The sequence below is a fragment of the Lates calcarifer genome, linkage group LG2, assembly GCF_001640805.2.
Source record: "Lates calcarifer isolate ASB-BC8 linkage group LG2, TLL_Latcal_v3, whole genome shotgun sequence".
In the NCBI taxonomy this organism is placed as follows: domain Eukaryota; kingdom Metazoa; phylum Chordata; class Actinopteri; family Centropomidae; genus Lates; species Lates calcarifer.
This window is the reverse complement of record NC_066834.1, coordinates 3499507-3521345: the sequence shown is the minus strand read 5'-3', so window position 1 is coordinate 3521345 and position 21839 is coordinate 3499507. Positions and strand designations below refer to the sequence as shown.

At 42.7% G+C, this 21839-nt stretch overlaps 1 protein-coding gene across 9 annotated transcripts; it reads right to left on the bottom strand.

Moving 5' to 3' along the window:
- Positions 1–1312: 1312 nt before the first annotated feature.
- Positions 1313–20521, bottom strand: bdnf (brain-derived neurotrophic factor). 9 transcript variants are annotated; one of them, XM_018686343.2, is made up of 3 exons: positions 16719–17042; positions 15012–15133; positions 1313–2365 (listed from the first exon to the last, which is right to left on the bottom strand). In XM_018686343.2, exon 3 carries the CDS (start codon positions 2342–2344, stop codon positions 1535–1537), a length of 810 nt encoding a protein of 269 aa, XP_018541859.1. In that variant the 5' UTR covers positions 2345–2365; positions 15012–15133; positions 16719–17042; the 3' UTR covers positions 1313–1534. The 9 variants fall into 9 exon arrangements, with proteins under 9 accessions (XP_018541859.1, XP_018541856.1, XP_018541852.1 ...); XM_018686340.2 differs by lacking the exon at positions 16719–17042 and adding an exon at positions 15972–16418; XM_018686336.2 differs by lacking the exons at positions 15012–15133; positions 16719–17042 and adding an exon at positions 20424–20521.
- Positions 20522–21839: the final 1318 nt, after the last annotated feature.

Here is a 21839-nt window from a genome sequence, read left to right as displayed (position 1 = left end):
CTAACCATGAAATTATAGTCTGCTGCAGGGAATATTGATATGAAGCCACTGTAGTGTTTCAACCCAGGCACAAAACCAATTACATACAATGGCTTCTCCTTGTGATCTCAGTGAATGTGCCGCAGCATAAAGTCTGTAACAATTGTTATTATGTCGACTGAAGATTTATAGATGGGATTATCTTGCGCTAATAAGAAAATGTTGGGTGTATATTTTAAATGTATGATGGGTGAATTCATCACTGTCAAACTCAGGCACGCTTCATGTGTAACCGTAGCCTGCTTGTGCTAGTCTACACTTGTATGTGCAGGTGCTTTTCTTGCGATGTGAAGTTCTTGTAATTGTGAAATAGCACATGTGCAGCTGGAGTAATAATTGAGTAAATTTCTGAACAACTGTGTGAAAGCAGCAAAGCACCAGAGCACATAGGTTTGTGTTCCCGTGATGTGTAGGCGGGGAGCAGGAAGTGGTTTAGGAGAGTTTTCTACTTTTTCCCTCCACAAAATAACACTAAGTAAGACCAAAGCTGCTACATATTCATACTTTCCACCCATAACGCCGTCAGTGTTGCTTCCCCTGACTCCTCTGCTACTGAAGATGTATTATTTTCTTGCAACCTGTAAAAATGTAAAACAACTCCATTGTGCTTTTATGGAGCAGTCTGTGCGCATGCATGTGTGTGTATGAGTGTGCCTGGCTTCCACTCTACCTGCCTGTCTATATAATAAAGTTTATCCTGCCTAAAAATGCACCGTTGAAACTTTATCGACATTGATTTTGTTTTTCAGTTGCCTATAGTCATTTTTATTTCTTCAAATATTTCAGTTTAATATTGCAAACAACTTCACAACATACAAAATGAATAATATTAACCCAGAAACATGTCAATGAATAAATTTTATATATATATAGATATATATATATATATATAATTTTTTTTTATATATATATCTTGTCCTCTGGTGGGGATAAAAAAATAAACAGCAAAGCTTTGACAACAGCACCTTGACATAGTATGTAATTTCAACATTACCTTGAGAAGTTTAGAACAGTAAACAGATAAATTACTTGAGAGGAAAATTGTTTTCTGCTGAATATGTAAACGGAATGTTTTTTGGTCAGCATCATATCCTTTTTTGTAAGTGGAGAATTTCTCAATTCACAATTGAAGCAGCATGCAAGCTTTTGAAGATGGAGCTGTCCTCTCTCATTCCTTGCCTGTTTTTTTTCCCTTCATTTTCTAATTCTTGGCAACGTAAACAAATCACAATGTCTTGAGGAATGTGATATAGTAATTTAAACTGGGCGCAAATGACTGATCAGATTTTTTTTAATTGTTTACAAGGTCATGAATATGTTCAATAAATAGACTGTAGTATCACTTTTACTGTATAAACTTCATCTTTTTTTTACATGCAGTCCATAAAATTTTCATTTGACGGAATAATTTACCCTGTTATGTATATATACAAATAGATATTTTCTCTTTATTCTCTTTTTTAAACTCTTCAATAAAATCTATACATTTTATACACTATCTCCCTCTTTTAATGGTCAATGTGCATACACATGAAGTGTCTATCCTTATAAACCGCCAGCCAATCTTCTTTTTGCTATCCATGGTAAGCGCTCGCACGTAGGACTGGGTTGTCCTGCATTGGGAATTATAATGCCGCTTGTCTATTCCTCTGCAGCCCTCCTTTGTGTACCCCATGGGGTTGCATTTGGTCTCATAAAAGTATTGCTTCAGTTGGCCATTGGGGACAGGGACCTTTTCCATGACGGTAACTGTCTGCCCAGACATGTCTATTGCCGTCTTTTTATCCACAGCTGTCACCCACTGGCTAATACTGTCACACACACTGAGCTCTCCACGCCGTGAGGGATCGGAGTGTCGCCGCACCCTCATGGACATATTAGCGGCATCCAGATAGTTTTTGTATTCCTCCAGAAGAAAGAGCAAGGGCGGCTCCAAAGGCACTTGGTTGCTGATCATCACCCGCGAGTCGTACAGGTCGACATCCTTGGTCTCTGTGGTGACCACGGAAGACGGGCCCCCACCTCCCTGGTTCTTATCAGCCCCCTGTCCCAGTTGTGCCGCCTCTCCCTCCACCTCCAGCAGCTCCTCTATCACCTGCTCAAACGTGTCTGTGAGTGAGGGCAGTTCCCCACGCTGGCCTGGCCCACCACCACTCTGTGGAGTCCCATGGCCTCGTGCGGCCGTCGCAGCGGCGCCCAGGTAGCCTTCCGTCCGATGGCCCCGCATGCCCGGGGCGTCTCTCAGGGGCGCAGCTCTCATGCAACTGAAGTATGAAATAACCATAGTAAGGAACAGGATGGTCATCACTCTTCTAACCTGGTGGAACTGGAAGGGGAAGAGAAAGACAGAAGACAAGAGGGAGAAGGAGGGGAGAGAGAGAGAGAACAAGACAGTCAGTCAAAGAGCATTTTCAATGAAGTTAGCTGATTCTTGATCCATAATGCACCATGCAAGCTTCTCCTCTTATTTACACCCTCTACTCTTTCTTTGCAAGCCAAAAAGGGAGCCAGTAGCTTTGGAATCATCACAAAATGTTTTTAATAAACTGGTATTGGCGCCGTGTCATCACTGTTTTCGAATTGTTTGCAAACTGTAATCATTCTGTTCCTATGTGAGGTCTGGCTTAGATTTTTATTTGTTGGCAGCAACGCACAAAAGCTGTGCGGCGCATCAGAGAGATCGTTTATTACAAAAAGATAAGATTACACAAATAGATGTCACTACATCCTTACAGGCTTGTCATTATTTATGAGCTGTTTTTTACTGGGGTGTTAAACTGTACAGTTTATTCGTAGAACGTGCGAAGATGTGTAGTTTTATAATGGCCAAACCTGCCATTCATCCCTCACTGTCTGAGTCATTGAGCTGACTTGTCAGTTTTGAAACCTTTCATCTATTTTTTTTAAATTTTATAAAGGAAATGTTGTAGTTTCATATTCTTAAACTACATGTTTGTCAGGGCGATTAATGACCTTTTAAATATATAAATAATAACACTGACAGGTGGCGAATAATGGATGCATTTTGGGTTCCAACCACGTGAGGGTGAACTGTTAGCTGACAAAATTTGGAAAGGCTCAGTGGCCTGTGTGTTGACATAAGGATATGATTTTGTTTGTTTTGTTTGTTTGAAGATCTCGTGTATTATTGTTCGACTATGACATTACCCCACGAACAAAATCACCATTAGCAACACTCCAGCATGGACAGCACTTAACTGACTGACTGAGTGGGAAATGTTGTGTTTGAGTCAGCTCTGACAAACACCGGTGCTGCAGTATTATTTATTTAAAAAAAAAAACACTGGTCTGTTCGCATAAGACGGGTCCTGATACTAAACCTCATAGTCATGAATGGGAAGCGGGAGTGTTGAGGGACACTGTTTGTTTTTGGCAGGTGGATGGCGAGAGCACTGCAGGATGAACTAACAGGATGTCATGAGAAAACTGAATGACAGAAAGATGTGTCATCCTCCCCGCACTGTAAAATACCAAATCTCGAATGCTCCGGAGAGCAGCTCACAAGATAAGCAAAGCACTGCCAGGGGAGGGAAAAAAAAAGAGCCACAAGGAGCCAGGTGTAGCCGAAATACTGTACATACATCCTTAACCATCGAATCGCCTGAGCACATATGCATCCCTTACCTTGGAGAAGCTCTAAGATTCACAGCAAATCAATCAATTGGTGGACATCCAACAGCCAGAGATATAAAAGCAACCATAATGAAAAGAAAATCTAGATCTTGCTTTCCACAGGGGCTCATTTAAAAATAGCCTGGCCGAGGCTTTGACTGCACTCTGCATGTCCCAACCTGATACAGGAAAACACGCCGAGCAAACACACACTGCTGCCTCCACTCAGAATGGACACGAGGACCTTTTACAGTATAGGGAGGAGCGAAACCCCACCTTAAAAGCATTTGTTTCATTCTTAATTGGTATCTGGGGCCGTGGCTGCAATTAACCAACACCATGGTGACTGCCATAGAGATATCTCATCTAAAAATAGATGTGCTGGGAGTCTCACAGTCTCTATTCAGAATATCACATCCTTCTTCTTAATGAGCCACTCATTCCCCGAGCTCAGTGACGTACTCCTCCGGAGTGTGTGAGTGTATGTGTTGGGGGGGGGCATGGGGAGGGGCTGGCGTATATGTGGGAGATGGGGGTATTTTTCCTCTCACCAACTACAACAACAATGAGGACAAAGCCAAAAATAAGGGGCTAATTATCCATTTTTAATTAAGTGTTGTTAATAAAAGCCTGTTTGATATGCAGGAATCAAGATTATTAACCCCCTTAGTATTGTTAAGGTTTTGGTTCCAATAACAAGAATTTTCTGTGAGGCTTCCCAGCACAGAAAATCATGTAGGTTTACGGGATTGAGGCCAGTCACGAGCTTTATGTGTAGGATGCATTTAGGCTGATATTATTATCAGCATCGCGCTAAAATGGTTCCACTTCCACATGAGGGAAATGAAGGCAGAGGGCTGATTACTGTTAGGCGTCAAACTTCATGCTGGAAATGGTGCAGACGAAGAGTGCTGCATCTTCCGTAACAGACCACAGGGGTAATATTGCAGTAGCAGGGGGTGGAGAGAGTGCCAGCGTCATTTCGCAGCATAACAACCACAGATGACGTCTCTTCCAGGTCTCCATAGGGGAGAGAATGGAGGGGAGGAGGTTGCTGGGGGTAATGCCACTCAACAGTGTGCAATTGCATGCCATTCCCCCGGGTATCCTCACACCGGGAACAACAAATGATTTTATTTCTATCTCTGTGATTTCCTGTTTCCATCAGGACAATCAATATGGCTTATGCTCTCAATCAACATCCTGTTAAAATGCGATAAAGCCAATGAATCATTTAATTGCTATGGGACTGGCGGAGAAGCTCTGGCTCATATCTACTAGAGGCTAAATGTGACAACTGATTGGTTTGTTCTTGTTTTATATATCCAGTGAAGGAACATTTTATGTGCACTGCTGGGTTTTGCAGTTAATAAAAAAGCGGCTTGCGAGTTAACATAATGAGCAGGAATAATAAAGCAAGAGAGGAGCTACGTATGGAGGAATGTCGGGAACAGAGTCTACCTTTCGGACCAGCTCTGTGACGACTGGTTAGGTCGTGAAAAGGAGGTGGTGTGAGTTCAGTGCAGTTCCCTCTGTCTAGATAGATTAAAATTCTGTTTTTTAAAATCAAATTCAGGTGCATCCCACCAATCCAGTAGCACCACGTAAGAAACTCTAATGGTCATCTCAATATGAATGTTTGTAAATCACCTCATCGCTGAGTGCTGAGCTAATAACGTGGAGTGCAGGGGAATAAAGCCCGCAATAACTGCTGCTCAAACACACCTTTATTCATGACAACACAACTAAAGCATGAAACACCCAGAACAATAGGAGGGGACGAGTGTGTGGACTCTGTCTACTGTTTGGCTTTGACGTCTCTGGATGACCACCTGTTCACTCTGCTTTGAGAGCGTGGCTGTATGGCAGGGATATGTAACTTACCCTCGCATTTATTCTTTGTGCCAGGTGGGGATTAAAGTGATAAATGTCTCCTTTGACAGATGCTGAAAAGTTTCTCTAAAGCATGAAAGGACTAGCATTGGCTCGTATTATTACACATTCAGTAATGTTCCCCAGCCTCCTTTGCACATGTCAGCACACTTTATGGCTTCATCTTTACCGGCAGCGCGTATGATATCTTAGGAACCGTTAGAAGGGAAAATAAACATCAAACAGGAGAGATGAAAGAGGGAAAATGTACCCGCTACATTTGAATAGAAATGTGTGTGACCTATAGCAACATTTGTTCTCTGCCTCTACCACAGCTCCCTTGTGGACACCCATCTTTGTTCAATTCCTCAAGAACCGTGCGTGTCGACTAGAGCTATTTACCTAGCAACATGTTTCGTCACGTTCAATATGTATAGCGCACAATCCCAAATGTGCAGCTTGAAAAAAAAAAAGAAAACATGCAGCCCATGATATCAAAATTTTCTACCTGAGGACCCCTTGTGTGCCATGATGCAGCATTTAAAAAGGCAATTAGAGTTGTCTGCAGTAATGGCTGACACATGTGGAAGCTTGCTTCCTCCAGATCTGTTTTCAATCTGACACAGTTTCAGAGCACGTTTAGTAATAGATGAGCATCACTAAGGGATTATACCTGGCCTCCAGGCCAACCCGGGCCACTGCCACAGAAAGCCCGGCATTCAGACGGCTGCTGAGTGATTCATGATGATCCAAATGAGCCGCTGACGCTGCCTCCCACCATGTGTGCAACAGTGGAAAATTGAAAGAATACAGTAGCAATGTATAGAGTTTAATGAATTCATACCTGACTCTTATTTGAGGTAATGTACTCATCCTTAAATCTGCAAAGACTCTACTTAATCAGTGCTTATGTGCTCTAAAACTTTGTTTTTGCTCATGTAATCTTAACAATAAAAATCCATAGTTCATTTTAACCCATGACTCACCAAATCTGAAGCCTACCCACTTAAATAACACCAACAAACCTATAGCTACAAATTGACAGTCCTGCAGTCCCTGAGTATGTCCACTAGATGGCATGTGAGACCGTGAAATAAAAAGGCTCCTTCTTTTTCTCCCTCCCTCCACCTCCCTGCCATCTCCTTTTCCCTCCCTCCTGGAGATAGATAGATAGATAGATAGATAGATAGATAGATAGATAGAAAAGCCAAAAACATACATCATCTTTTTCCAGGATGCACACACAGTTTTTGTTGTGTAATTGTAAATAGGCTGTAAAGTTCACTCACATGCTCCTTAGACACAAATCCGACATCAAATTTGACTCTAATTTGAATTTTTTGTAAAGCAGATCATTAACTCATCATTACATTAGGATCACTGCGCTGATCCGCGGATCAGTTCTTGGACACGCTGTTTTCACTCGATGCTGTCACAGAATGAGCCAGTTTTCCACCACTCTATAAACTGGACTTTTGTTTTAATCCGCGTTCATTTCTGGCCAGTAATGTGAAGTTATTCAGCGCGAGCACACAACAACCGACAAGTAGACCCAACAGTGTACATGTTGGCCGACGTAGCTGGGCGTTTAGGTCTCGGGTTTCCTATAAAGTCTTAATGAGTTCATCAAAGTTTTTTTCCCCTCCAAAACAACAATACATAAACTGTCTGGAGGGTTTTGTTGTTTGTTTGTTAACAGTAGAGGAGGGTCCGAGATTACACGAGCAAATACAGACGAACACACTGAACAGTGGGTTTATTATGAGCGTAAAGTTGCCGTTAAATTGTTGAAACGTGGCTGATTTGATACAGAGACGCGCTGGATTCTTTCCACTTTGTTACTTATAGGAGAAATACTAATAACACACATTGCTCAGGCTGCTCTAATCATAATGAAACAACAGTCGTTTTTTTTCTTTCTCGAGATTACATCTGCTGAGCCCGTGCTCTCCACTGGAAACCCAATCAACATAATAACTCCCGTTTTTTATTAATGAACGAGAGGATAAGGTTACGCATATCCCCTCTCGGGCTGCGGCGCTGTCTGTTCGCAGGATAACCGGACTTGATCGAGCTACTTTTAGCCCCCCCTCCCCTCCCCTCCTACCTCACACACACACACACACACACACATCTCTTGTCTTTTTCTCAAGCAGCAGCAAAAACAAAGTGCTTCAAACAACTCATCGAAATAAAACAAACAAAAATAAGACACATACCTTTTACTGCCCAGTCGTAAAACAGACCATTCAACAGGACAGTAGTGTCATCTGGGATGTTTTGGACAACTCCCTGAGTAATTTACTTAAGCGAGATATATATGTATTTCCCCCCCTCTCTGTGCTCTCCCGACAAAGCTTCAGGATATCTCTTCAGCTTTGGAGCAAATAGATTAAATTATTGATGGTGGAAATTGCATGGATGAGGTAATGCACTCCCATGGCTGCACGGCTCCTTTGGAGATCGTCTGAAACTGAAGTTGTCGCATGTCTGACGAAAAAAAAAAACGCCGCAGCAGCACCACTACCAACACCACCACCACGGGATGAGAGACCTCTGGAGCTGAAATGAGGAGCCTCTTTGCAACTACAGTAACTTTACTACACAATGACGCTGCAACATGTGACCTGCCGCTGGCTGACTGGTCGCCACCAAACTCCTGTTTAAACAGCCCCGAGGCGGAACTATTAATGCGCTTTCAGTGTGTATTATGTTGCTTTTGTTTGTCTGCATTACCCGTGCAGCCGTGCATCAACACCATAATGTCTGGGCAATATTTTAAAGCACGAGCGGAGTCTCTCCTCTTCCGTATTTTGCTCAGTGAGGCCAAAGAGGCGGCATATTCCCGTTTTTATTTTTTTGAACGTTTTGCGTAACAGCGCGTCTCCACCAAGTCGTGATACACTGCGTGCCATTTAGAGATGGCCTATTTGTGTAAAATTAGATATTCAGAGTATTAAAAATAAGCATTTCCTCTTCTGGTCTGCACATGGGGAGGAGCCTGGGTAATTTATATCAAAATATGCTTTAAGACTGAAGGTGTTTGAGTCTACAGTGTGTATTTGTGAACGTTTTTTCATCATTTAATGCAGCATGATTCTTCCTAAATCCATTTTCTACATCCTTGATAAAGCCCCAGAAGACTGACAGCCTTCTCATATGATGTACTCGGTATAATGTGTATTTATATTTGCATTCGAAATAAACCCACTGATATCAAGTTAGAGGAGGCTTAGAATTCTGCTGCTGTAATATGTAAGTGCTGTTAAAACATTTGGATGCCAACAGGCACTGGAGGCTAACAAAGATGTGAACTTATTGAAAACAATTTTGCTTCTCCTTGCTTTTAAAGTGAGCCATCTCCACAACAGATGGATGACTCCCCTGCAAGTGCTCTGCAGTGTAGTAACCAGCTTTCACAGGTTATTATTACCAAATGTCAGCTAAACAAACGCGTTTAAATTATATACACAGAGCTCGCTCAGAGAATGGAACTGCCTCGTTTCTCGATACTCCGCTTCCCCCCTCGCCAGGGAAAACAAACTGGGAACAATTCATTCCCTTTATAATGTACGATTCAAATAAAGATGTCAGTGGATGCCACAACCTTTCAATGGGTGATGAACGTTTGGAACCTCCACCTCTGATGAATACAAGAGTGAGCATAATGGGGAAATAGCAGCTCATTATCCTTGTGACTTGGCCCTGGTCCAGTGCAAAGATTTATTGTGATGTGTTTGCTATATTGCCATCATGATTCTTCCCTGCACGAGCTTATGAGCTGGAGAGCTCTTGTTTGGCATGTAGCAGTATGGGAGTGGATGCTCACACCTGCTTAATGAGTCACTCCCACCTCCAACACACCCGGGGACATGCCAAGATAGATATAGCCCTCCCCGAAGGCTCACAGGAGGTGAGGGCAAACTCTGGATGACAAAGAGTTGCATCAGCAATCACTGAGCGACATGACTCCAAAGAGGATAAAAAAAATGCACACTGCACAAGGGGGCTGTTCCAAACAAGTAATTCATAAATAAATCACTTGGCATCTCATTAGAGGAGCAAAAACAACAACATAGTCTCTCTCATTTCTGCAAATACAGCACAACTGAAGGTGGCGTATCAAGAGAAGTCTTTTGGCTTGCATGTGTCTGAGGCTTGAAGGACTGAACTTCTCAATGAAATCAGTAAAACCTCTGATACTCAAAGCAAAACGAAGCCGTGAGGAGTGTCAAGATCTTCCAGACTCCTACGATTGAGGGTCAAATAGATGCACAAGAGAACTGGTCTGCTATAAGCCAACCAGGAGTCTCCAGGAAAACTGCTAAAGCACTATTTCATCGGAACTAAGGTGTAAGATTTCTTCAGGTTTAAGATTTCTCAGATGCCAGTAACGATGACTCTGAACCATCTGAGGTGTTGGGTTCAAACCTTTTACCTTTGCATGTTGAGAGGCAAATTTCTACCAGGATTTAATCACCTCATTCGTGGCTAAACACGAATCAGTAACAGTTGGGTATAGCTCTTTTCTCACATCTTCCCCGCTCACAACCTTTTTTCGCCTGTTTGTTGCAGCAGAAAGAAGAAACAACCACAGGAGCTGACAACACGACACACTTGTATAACCTTTCAAGGCTTCTCTTGCCAAATGCAGCACGACGCTGACAGGTCCGCACTGCCGAAAGCTTCACTTAACAAGTAGAATTATGCCTCCTTGTGCTGAGAGAGGGGCCGTGCAACACGGACGAAATGACATTTTGTGAAATGTCATTTTCACTGGGGATGAAGGAAGGCGATGGGGGTATTTTGATCAAAGTGAAATTGCATTCCTCCTTGACAAGAGAAACACGTCAACTGAGAAAACATTTTGTATGAGGCCCCAGTGACGTCAAATGAGACGAGGGGCGAGCTGGAGAACAGTTGCGAAAACTCCAGACTGGCAGACGTAAACTGGGTACAGGCCTTTTTATAATCAGATGCTGTGAGTGAGGAGTTAATGCCATGCCTCCTGTGATGACAATAACCTTTATTGTAATCATGAGGCAGACACAGAAGACCAGTTTCCTAAGCTCCATATTCATAAACATATACTCCTCCTTCCACATCCTCATACAGCTGATATTATTTCTATAGTGGCACAGACTGCAAATCACTCCATAGCCTATTAATCGTCTCTCTGTCTCTGTCTGTCTGTCTCTTTTCTTGGCTTATAACACCCCACCCCCCACTCCCCCAATCCAATATCACCACAGCATCAATAACCTATGCATGGCTCAGTGCTGAATGAAAACACACTAATCATGGCACAGAACTGCTTGAAAATGCTGAAATATTTGTTAGGAGAGTCCAATTCAAAGAGAAAAAAAAGCAGACATTTTTCATTTGCTATACAAATGAGGCTGTAGAGGACTAAAGCAGTGGCTTGAATATGCCTCCTGCTTGGTTTAATATGACATATCCTGCCTTCATGTGCAACTACAGATGCATCTTTTATCAGATGAGGAGCTGAAATGAGATGTTTTTCACTCATAGAAATGCAAAGAAGAAAAAAAAAATCAAGCTCTAAGTTGGTCCACACCTGACTCACTTCAAGTCCTGCTTGTATTCAGTGATGTGCTGCATGTTCGTATGCTGAGAGAGACACTTGAATGGCTTTGCCGGCATGATCGAACATTTCCTCACACACACACACACACACACACACACAGCGTCATGCATCCCTGTAGTCCCGCAGTGGTCCGACATATAACAAGTCTTTACAGTCAGAATAACTATATCCACTGTTTATTAATAACTCATCGTGGGCTTCATCACTGTAAAAAAAACACGATCACGCCACTGTGACGAATAACTGATAATTAAAGGTTTGGAAAAAGGTTCAAGGCTTCGCCTCCTGCCAGAACTTGTTTAAACAAGCCTGGTAATTGGATGAAGGTGTTGGTGATGAAGATGATGATGGTGGTGGTGGTGACTAAAGGAGCAGCAGCAGCAGCGACGGCGGCGGTGGTGGTGGCGGCGGCGGCGGCGGGCGATGTAGCCTACATTTCCATTATGATTAAGATGATTAATTTTCGCTCTAAATATATCGTGACGCCCACCTTAGCTGTGAGTCGAGATTTCCGCCATCTATAGCCCTCCTCCCTCAAAAATAATCAATAGCCTATTTATAATTTATAACAGACATCAGCTTGGATAAATAGACAAAGTTATTACATTTTATGAATGAAAGCGTTGTGGCAAAGTGGGACAGCAAGACCCGAAAACGACGTTTGTTAAAAACAAACATTAATGCGAAAAGAAAATTGAACGAGCTTAATTGAAAACCAGATTTCGCCAAATCCCTTTAGCCCTCAAAGTGCATGAATTGATCGCAACGGGAAAAAACGACACACAAAGGCCAACATTTACATTATGAAAAAAGCAGCAAACACATTAGCTGTAATGAAACAATCCAGTATATTATAGTTATCTTTATTTGTGCAGAATGCATTGAATTTTTTTCGTTAAATAAACAGGCCTACCGAAAGAATTTCATCTGATTTTTGCAATGAAACCTACCATCAGGTTTTGTTATTGACGCCCACCCCAACTCTGCAGAGCTGAGAGTGCAGAGACAGAGAGAGAGAGGGATAGAGAGAGGGAGGGAGAGAGAGAGAGAGGGGAGATTCTCGGTAAAGATAACACACGCGGAGACGCACGCACACGGGCGCGAGCGCACGCAGGCGCACGCCCGCACACAAACACACGCAGCCCCATTTATGGACTGATCCGCTGACGTACATTGCAGAAAAGTGCTATAAAAAAACCTTCATACATACAAAGTGTGTCGTGCCACCCCACAGACCCCTCCTAACCCGCCTCCGCTCATCCCTCCTCCTCCACCCAACACGCCCACGCCCACACCATAATCCCACGTCTCAGTAGAAAAAAAGTAATAATAAAAATACTGCTACATGTTCAGAAAATAGGCATTCTGCAAAGAAAATATTATATTTATAAACAGATGGAGCCGAAAAAGATGCTGCGATGAAAATATCTAACTCACGTATTGCATCTGTGAATAAAAGGCCAAAGATTTCTTTCAAATATCGCAGTTATTTTGATCTTATATTAACGAAAAGCTTTGTCGTTTCGTTAGAGAAATTACTGACTGATCATAATTTGTTCAATAATCGGTTTTGTGGCATTGATGAGCCTGAAACGATGGTTATTACAGTTGCGACGCAGCCTTTATTAAAGGAGCATTTTTATGAATGTCGGGCAGCCTAATAAGTAACATGATCTATTTTGGTTTCACTGTCATATAAAATGAGGAGTAATAGGCTGTAATTTGCAGAAAGCGATCTGCGCACATTACATTGTTGGGTAGAAATGACCGAAAACGGCAGCGGAGAAGTCACATAATTCATTTGGATTTAGAAATTTACTGGATACATTTTTTGTGTGTTTTTTTTTGTTTTGTTTTGTTTTGTTCGGGGGGGGGGGGGGGGGTTATTGCAAAATGCAGCCTGCGAGAGGAGGCTTGATTAAAACAGGACTGCCAGTGGGCGTTGGGGCTTTTCTCTTGTCTTGCTGTTGTTTTGCCATGCAATTGCTTCGTCTTGGATCAGAAATCTTAAATCTTTGACCAGAGGAGGAGTAAAAAAAAATAAATAAAAAAGACGCGAGAGAGAGGGAGAGAGAGAGGAAACAGATAACATCCACCGCTTCTGCATCGGTGCGAGACGAATTTTTTTAGGGCTACAAGTCCTTCAGGAGAGCAGAGAAATAAAATCCCAGAGCAGTTTTATGTGATGATCGTCTAAATCTAACAGCCTCACGTGATAGATTTGTGCGCGTGCCTTCATTTTGAAACAAAAAATGAAAGACAGAGAAAGAAAGGAAGGAAAGAATGAAATATCGATGCCTTCCCAACAACTGCATATCAAGCCATCTTATCTCTCTCCATCACATTCAGCCATAACATCTGTCAGTGGATGCACTTTGACCACGCCCATCTTTATTGTAATTTTTTTAAACACAGGAATAATGTAACGATCCGCGTACTGTAAAGAAGCCTGGCTTTTGGCTCAACCCCGGCACAATTACAACGAGTCAAAGTGATTAAGAATTAATTAATCTTTTTTTTCTTTTCTTTTTTTCCTCGTTTTTTCATTATTCATCCCGCAGCCTGCAGTTTGACAGGTCGACACAGAACCGTGTATGGACAAAAGAGGGTGTGTGTGCGGGGGGGTGTGGGGTGCGCGTGTGTGTGTGTGTGTGTGGGGGGGGGGGGGGGGGGGGGGGGGGGGGTAGGGTAGGGTAGCAGGTGAAGTGAAAAGCACCTTATGAATGAAACCGTGAAGCGGTCGTAGTAAAAACACAAGTGATTTGATGGCGATGACGGGAGGGTGGGGGGGCGATGGAGGGAGGGAGGTAGGGAAGGAGGGGGGTGGGGGGTGGAGGGGGTAAAGAGTAGGGCTATTTTTGGTCGATAACAAAAATCCAGAGGGTTTGACATCAAGACAAAACATGAATGCAGCAGATCAAACAAGAAAAATAAGCATAGATAGATAGATAGATAGATAGATAGATAGATAGATGAAAGACAAGAGGCTCTTTTTCCCAGACAATTTTATGATATGCACCAGCATCAGTATACTCCAGTTCGTGCAGGCTGGAAGGATCACTGCAGCGTCTTAAGTCCCATATTGGGAGCATGATTAGGCACAACGCAACGATTACGCAAATTATGTTGCAGCAGGCAGTGTTCGGAAACTCCGAAAACGCTTCAGAAGCTCTGTTTGAAAAAATCCCCAAGCACGAACACGAGTCCCAATTCAAGCGTTTCACATGACTCAAGCCCCTATATGAACGTGCACGCGTCCATATTGTATATGTAACTTCAATTTATAGAAGGGAAGGAAAATAAGAATGATAGTCTACGAGATGTTGGTCACCTGGATCGGATTTCATTTCGGAGTTATTTCGGTCACTGATGCCCAACAATTAACGCACAGTCGCCGGGGCGAAGGCTGCATGCTGTAGTTTTTTCTTTTTAAAAAAAAGAAAAAGCCGAAGTTCGTTTGAGAAAAGCCACGAAGGAAAGCCCGTTAAGACGACAGGAACAAAAGAGTGACATGGAAAACAATGGATTGTGCTCTTACCTTTACAAGGGCTGACAACCACTATGTGCGTGGTTAGATCTCCGCGACCAAGACTTGCATGTCCCAAAGTTTAACGCAGTGTGGGGGGGCTTATAGGGTACCGAGAACGTGGTGTGCAAAAGATCAGACGCCCTAACATTTAAACTTTCTCATGTGCTCTACAAAAAGAAAAAAAACACATCTTAAAGCACGAGCTCTTAAAGGCAAGCGCTTTTCTTTATTCCTTATTCCTCAATTAAAATTCCTTCTCTTTTTTTCCTCTTTATAATCCCGTTTATTTTCCGTTTTAAAGACCACAGGCTCCCTCAGAATAAAGCTTACCAAAAGTTGAAAAAACAATCCCAGGTTTGGCAAAGGGGGGGCTGGGAAAAGAGAGAGAAAGAGAGTTGGCGTCCACTCGGCGTTTTAGTCCATGCACGACTCCGGTGCCTCTGTCCAACGTGCTGAAAGCATAACACAGCCAGGGGTAACTATGAGGGGCCAAGAAAATATCTATATACTTTTGTTTGAGTGCCCACTTTAAACTGTTCTTTCTTTTATATGTATATATAGCCTATATATATATATATATAAATATATATACTCTGCTGCTTCCCCGCGTCTTGTCACGTGTATTTTTTCCCCCCTTGCCAAACCAGTCATGTTAATATTTGATCACATGTTAGTCGGACATTTCCTTCCAGATAACAGCACCTATATCACAAACGCCGGTTCAATTCAGTGTCCTATAGTCGCCTCAGAAAAAAAGAATAAGAAAAAAACGCTCCACTCTTATGCCACATTACAACTGGGCAGCGCTGATACTGATCCCCATTGTTCTTAATGTCATGCTTATGACAAGTGTCACAGGTAAAACTGGCACATGTTGCTTTTATTGCCATTATTATGATCATTAAACGCGGGCACCGCACTCAAAAAGAACATACATACATGCATAAAATATAAAGCCCTCCACTGGCAGCACACACAGCCTCTTCCAAGACAGCCTATACAGCCTACATCACATCCACACATTGCGCGCAGACACAATGTAATATTTCCTTACCTCTCTCTCACTGTACCGGCATATCCTTACGGCCGAGAAATGCCTCACAATCTTTTCCTCACACAAGCTTTGTCAACATCAGCCTCATCAGACATGGGGTCTCGATACATGAGTTTCTCAAGTAGCCACTGAGTCCAACCCTTCCAAGCAATGCGTTGCCAGACTAAACAGCAAGCACGACTATTTACTGGTAATCATCCCTTATATGCTGTGTGTTTCCCCCCATTGCTACTTACCATTTTCCCCTACGCTGTCCTGGAGATAGAAGTGTCTTAATATCCACTCACTCCAACAGATGCTGGTAGGTAATGTGTCTTGTTTGAAGTCATCATATGAGAACTTCTGCTGTGCTCAGTAGATCGCCCACCACTTCGCTGACTTATGAATCTAATAACCCTTTGCAATATCGGCGTGCTTAAACTCTCTTCGGCAACACCTTGGTGGCTCTACAGTAAAAGACAAATATCAACAAGCCTGCGTTGTCAGAAAAGCTTGTACAGATATACGTAACACCCTCGCCCGGACAACGCCATTAGGGGTCTTACGTGATTGAAATAAGCGACGGCAATCCAAGTTTATGGTGGGGGGGGGGGAGATACTAGTTCCTGACTGATCCGCTCGTTCACTGCCTCAAACCTTTTAAATCCGCATCGGGCAACAATGACAGAGACATAAAACTTCTGAGACATATCCATATTCACGTGTTTGTGTTATAGACTGTTAACTCCCTCTTTGGCGAAGGGCCATAGGCCTATTACGCATACGCACAACTGGCAACTGGTCATTTAGATTTTTCTAACACGGACGATGCACAGCCAGGTCGTTCCTGAAAAAGCTAAACAAATAGCACATTAATAGCGCCCCTGTGTCTGTCTGTCAAGTTGTTGAGGAACTTGTTGCTGCTCAAAAATGACCCCCCCTCTGCGCTTTTTAAACAATCTTTTTTCTTTGTGCAGGACCCAAACACTGTCACGTATACTTACATTGCCAATTCTGTTAAAGTGCTGCGTTTTTTCCCCCTCGGCAAGATATTACAAAAAAAACAAAAAAAGTTAATCCACGTCCTCCAGAGCCGTAATTACACTGAGAGAAGCGATCAGAGCTTTTTAAAGCCAAGGAATGATACTTTTTTGCGATCAGGAATATCTGGAAGTTCAAAGGCGAAATCTGTTTTCAGTAAAATTCCATCAGTTGCTCTGCCAACACTCAGCCATCTGATTGTTATGCAGTGACGAAGCGCTGTGCTTGCAAGTGAAGCCCCAAATGTACTAAGTAACATGAGTAATAGGTGATATTTGCCTGACTCTTTGCCAGCATCCCAAACTTTCTCGGGCGTTCGTAAGAAAAAGTGTCATTCTTGTGGTATAAATTACTTTTTTTGGTCATAGTTTATGGAAATCACGCTGCATGGGTGGCGCGTTATTGGGACCTGTGGGCGTGCGTCTGCAAAGAGACAATAGCCACCAATCTGACAAATCCTTGGACTCCTCTCGCAAAAACAAAAAAGAGCTGCTCATTAAAGTGTTTTAAGGTAACTCGATGCCATTCAGACGTGCTGCTGCTGCTGCTGCTGCTGCTCTGGCGCACAGTTTGTCTTCCTGCCTCTGTATGTATGTATGTATGTGAGTCATGGGTGTAAAGGGGGAAACACTATATCTCTTTGTCAACCATACATGTAGAGATACACGCACTGTTTAGATTTTTTCTATCTGCAGCTTTCTGACAACACAGAGACACAGAGAGAAAGAAAAGATGGAAGTTGCTTTGTTGTCAGTGTCACTTGTCAATATTGTACCAAACTTCTAACACATTCAAAAGTCTTTTCTTGGCAAATAGACTTGATTCTAATTTGGTCTGACTACGCATGTACTCTGTCATCTTTGCTTGTAGAGGCAGTGGCCAAAAAAAAAAAAACAACTTATTTTCTTTGCAGTTTTGTCTCAATACATTTCTGTCTTAAAGACACAAGATGGCATAATCAGATAAAATTAGAATCATTAAAAAAATTATAATTATCATTTGCCAGGAGAGATGTACTTTTCCATGTACCCTACAGGCAACAAGTGCTGGACTTGAGAGACACACGTAGCCTATTATCCTTGAACTCACTCCTGTCTAAATGTAGGCTTTTCACACAGTGGCTACTCATTACTGGCTACTAATAAAAAGGAGTGACGTAAAGAGAGAGGTAACACATATCAGCACGGCGTGGACAGCATGCTGTGGATGAACAATTCCCCCTCGTTCATTTCACATGATTAAATGGTCAGGATGTATGTGTCCCATCACCTCACGGGCTCCTACCATCATCCTACTCTCAGTCCTTTTTGCTTCCTGACGTGGTAACTTGACTTGCTCCTACTTGTGATGTTGTTAACACTTCCTCTGCTCCCACAGCTTTTCGCAGACTCTGTTACTGACTCATGCTCGTCCCTTTTCCACTATCCATGCCCTCCCCCGCACTCTTCACCACAATATCTTATGGCTGAGTCCGAGGTCACAGATCAATCACTTCATCCCCTGGGCTGCATATGACTGCATGGCATTTTGCTCCGTGGTCTGCCAAGATACTTCACCTCTTTTGAGCTTACTCTTGGAACTTTTAAGTGTTTGAGTAGAATATATTTTGGCAGAGGGAGTATTATTAAAATGCGTAGCCAATGGGCTGCACTGTGGGATAAATTTGGAGAAGAGTGTGCACCATTACGGATTTTTGTGGTCAGAACAAGAACAACAGGGATTAGTATAGATATTGATACTCATTAGGTACAGTAAACGCAGCAGAAGAAGATGTATGATGCGAGAATAGTGGCAGGAATGGCCGCAGTATCGCTCTTTAGTGGTTGGCTCATCGTCCACTTGTTGTTATTACTCTGTGTTTTGTGAATCTGTCTTGACTTCCACAGTGGCAACCTGCCTTTAGGATGGGATCTAGAGTGATTAATCCAACCTTTCCTGAGGACCTGCCAGCAATCTGCCTGTAAAAGCTCGAAAATGAATCCCAACTCCACCCGCCCGAATGACAACCGTACGAAATTAATCGCTAAAAAAGTATTGTTAAAGCCATTTTAACACTGCAGTCATCATACTGCCCTGTTTACATCTGCTAATCACATTTGGGCCCAGTCTGGTCTCTGGAATCATTACTAAAATGTAGAGTGCCAGCCTAAAATTTTGAGTCTATCAGCACTTTCCTCCCCCTCACCGTAATGACAACTATTAAGCGAGGATGGATCCAGTCAGGGCTGTGTGTATCATTACTCTGTCTTAATCTTTGTTCCATAAATATTGATAACAAGAGCCCCACGTCATGTGTTACTAGCACCTGCTGTTAAAAATAGAAGGCCTGCTGATGGCAGGTTATCTCTTACTGTCAGATCCCAGTGTATCTCCCCCTCTCTACCTCTTGTATCTACAGGAAGTTGAGCTCTGGGACAAACAAAGAGCAGACAGTAAAACAACAAATACACTGATTACACACCAGTAAATCACACTACTGTGCCTCGTGTCTCTTTTCTATTTAACCTCAAACAAAGTGTAGTTTGTAAAAAAAACAAAAAAAGGAGAAAAAAAACGGCCACCTATATAAAGTCTTGATTCAATTACATAAAAATAATAATTTCTTTTTTTATAATGAGAGAGTCACAATAGCTTAATCCAGTCACCCTGTTGACAATGTGCTTCATGCTGTACATCTGTCATCCTGTCGTGCAGCTCCATAATATTTCTGTAGAGTGTGGAATTAATTATCAGGCTCGGTCGGTGACTCAGAGCTCAGGTCCTCAGAAAGTAATGCAGCCCGTAAATAATCGCCCCACTGCCACCATACTTCACACTGATGGCGAGTGCTGCGTTTGTGCTAATTTTGCCGTTCTATGTATAGTGTGACGGACAGTGTCAGGATGGATGATATTTGGGTTGCCCCAGTGGCTTAGGAGGCTGAAATTGAACTGAATGTGCCTGTGTGACAGTGAGGGTTTTTCTGTCTGGCTCTGCCTGCGTACAGTATCATCCGTCTTCTCCTCCCAACCGTCTTTTTACGAGTTTAACACCAGGTGACTATGTAAACTCTGTCTTTAGTGCCTGAGGGGAGAAAATCTAGAGCTCTGGGTGTGACATATAAGTGCATTGATCTCCTAACTCTGACTAACCTCCGTCTGCTCGACAGCCTGGAGTGGAGGATGCTGCCTGTCGGCCATTAGCTTTATGACTGCCTGGGTGAGACAGGTAATCTGGGCCTGCCACTGGACTGAGAGGCTGCCAAACAGCAGTGAGCAACAAGGAGGATAAACATCAAAATTTCAGTTTAAATTATGTAGAATATCTCAGATAAGTTTCATTACTTGGGCAAAAAAGAGAAGAAAACACAGAAATATGGATCCAAACTCGCCTCAGATCAAATCTCGCCCCAGGACAGTGACTTATTCATGATTGAAATGAATGCAATGTATTTTAATTCTGCAGCACGGTGCACTGAGATGAGATTGTAGTGCGAGTGTTTGTGTAAGCTCCGATGTGTATGGAGTGGTGCGAATTTGAATAGACATATTTGCATCTTGTTGCTTAGCCAAAGGCATTATTGGTTCCCAGTGGTAGTGACCTGAAATTTTGCATGCACGGCAACTCTGCAAGTGGTAGCCCCTTTATGATCAGCCAAATATTGCAGAGTAGAAGTACAAGGCACTGACCTTCGATGCGGCACATATATGTAACACACGTTGACGACGGAGATGTTCACATGGCATGGTTGTCTCTCCTTCCCAGATTGTCTGCTGAACTCTGAGGAAAGGAGAAACAATAAGAAATGTACTGAAGTCTGACTGCATTCAGAGTGCGATAGTCCAGATTGATTTGGTGGCTTTGGTTGTTAATAGTCAGCCCTATTTGCATGCCACCCTGCCTTCAAGTAACTAAGTTAGACACACTGTAATGTAACAAAAAAAAAAAAAAAGACTGAAAAGATAAGCAGGATGGTAAAATAAGTGTGTGGTTATTTTTATAGCTTGCAGATGTACAGAAGTCATTCCACAGCAACACTGCATGCACACTCAGGAGGTACGTGGTAGATTCCGAGTTCAGATATTCACTTTGTGTGATTCAGTCTGACACCACTGAGATGGACTGAAGCAGCAGAGACTGTTGACCTTGTAATGGATGTCTGAACTGGACGTTTAGACCACAAACACCTTCTTTCTCTTTGCATAAAAAAAGAGAGAGACACACACACACACACACACACACACAGGCTGTCTTCTTAAAGCGAAGCTTGGCAGAATATTTAGTAGGCGTGTACATTTCTAGCATAACCACCACCCATTGTAAATACCTTGCTGTAAAATCCATTGTGAGCCAACTTAAAATATACAGTCAGTTGAGGTCAGCAACCCTGCAAAACCCATATCAGCATTACTCAGGCTTTAAAACAAAACAGTTTTTTCATTTTTTTTATGTAAAAGCCCTATTTTCTGACCCCCATACTAAAATGCCTATGTGATGAATATAATCTTTATCTGCTTAAGCACTTGTGGGCACCCAGGAATGGACAGGTCAAGAGTTTTAGCTCTTTTACTGGTCGTCTGATATAAAAGACAGTAGCAGCAGCCTGCAGAGGAGGTGGAGGCTCGTGACTTGGAAGCTGGCAGTTCAAATCCCTGGACTGGCTGACGAAAGCTGTGTAGGGAAGTAACACTGTGCTCTGCCTCAACAGCAACTGTCAAAGTGCTGTTGCGCGGAGTCACTGAAGTCCCAACTGTTCAGTAACAACAGTGTAAGACTGTGACGGTATACTGGGCAGCTCCGGGGCGTGAGTGGGTGAACTTTTTCTTCACCTTGTCTGGTTACATTTCTGACTGAAGTGCGTGTTTGGAATTGCAGTCGAAGCCGATAGTTTGTTAATCAGACATGAGGCAGTGTGTGGGTGTTCAAATGAACATTATAATCTACTTATACAGACTGTTATTCTGAAAGTAAAGCTCCCTATAATTTAAAGTTCAGAGGTCATCCTTGACCCTGGAAACAGCAGCTGTAGAAACGATCTCAACACAAGGTTAATTTAGTTGTTTTTGGAGCCATTTTCCCAACTCCCAATTAACCTCACTGTGTAT

Excerpts from the sequence above, each read along its gene's own strand:
- bdnf (XM_018686336.2), bottom strand. The coding sequence starts at position 20,480 with ATGCCATGTGAACATCTCCGTCGTCAACGTGTGTTACATATATGTGCC. Across the intron at positions 2,366-20,423 it reads ATATATGTGCCGCATCGAAG|TTCCACCAGGTTAGAAGAGT; the intron begins GTCAGTGCCTTG and ends TTCCCCTTCCAG.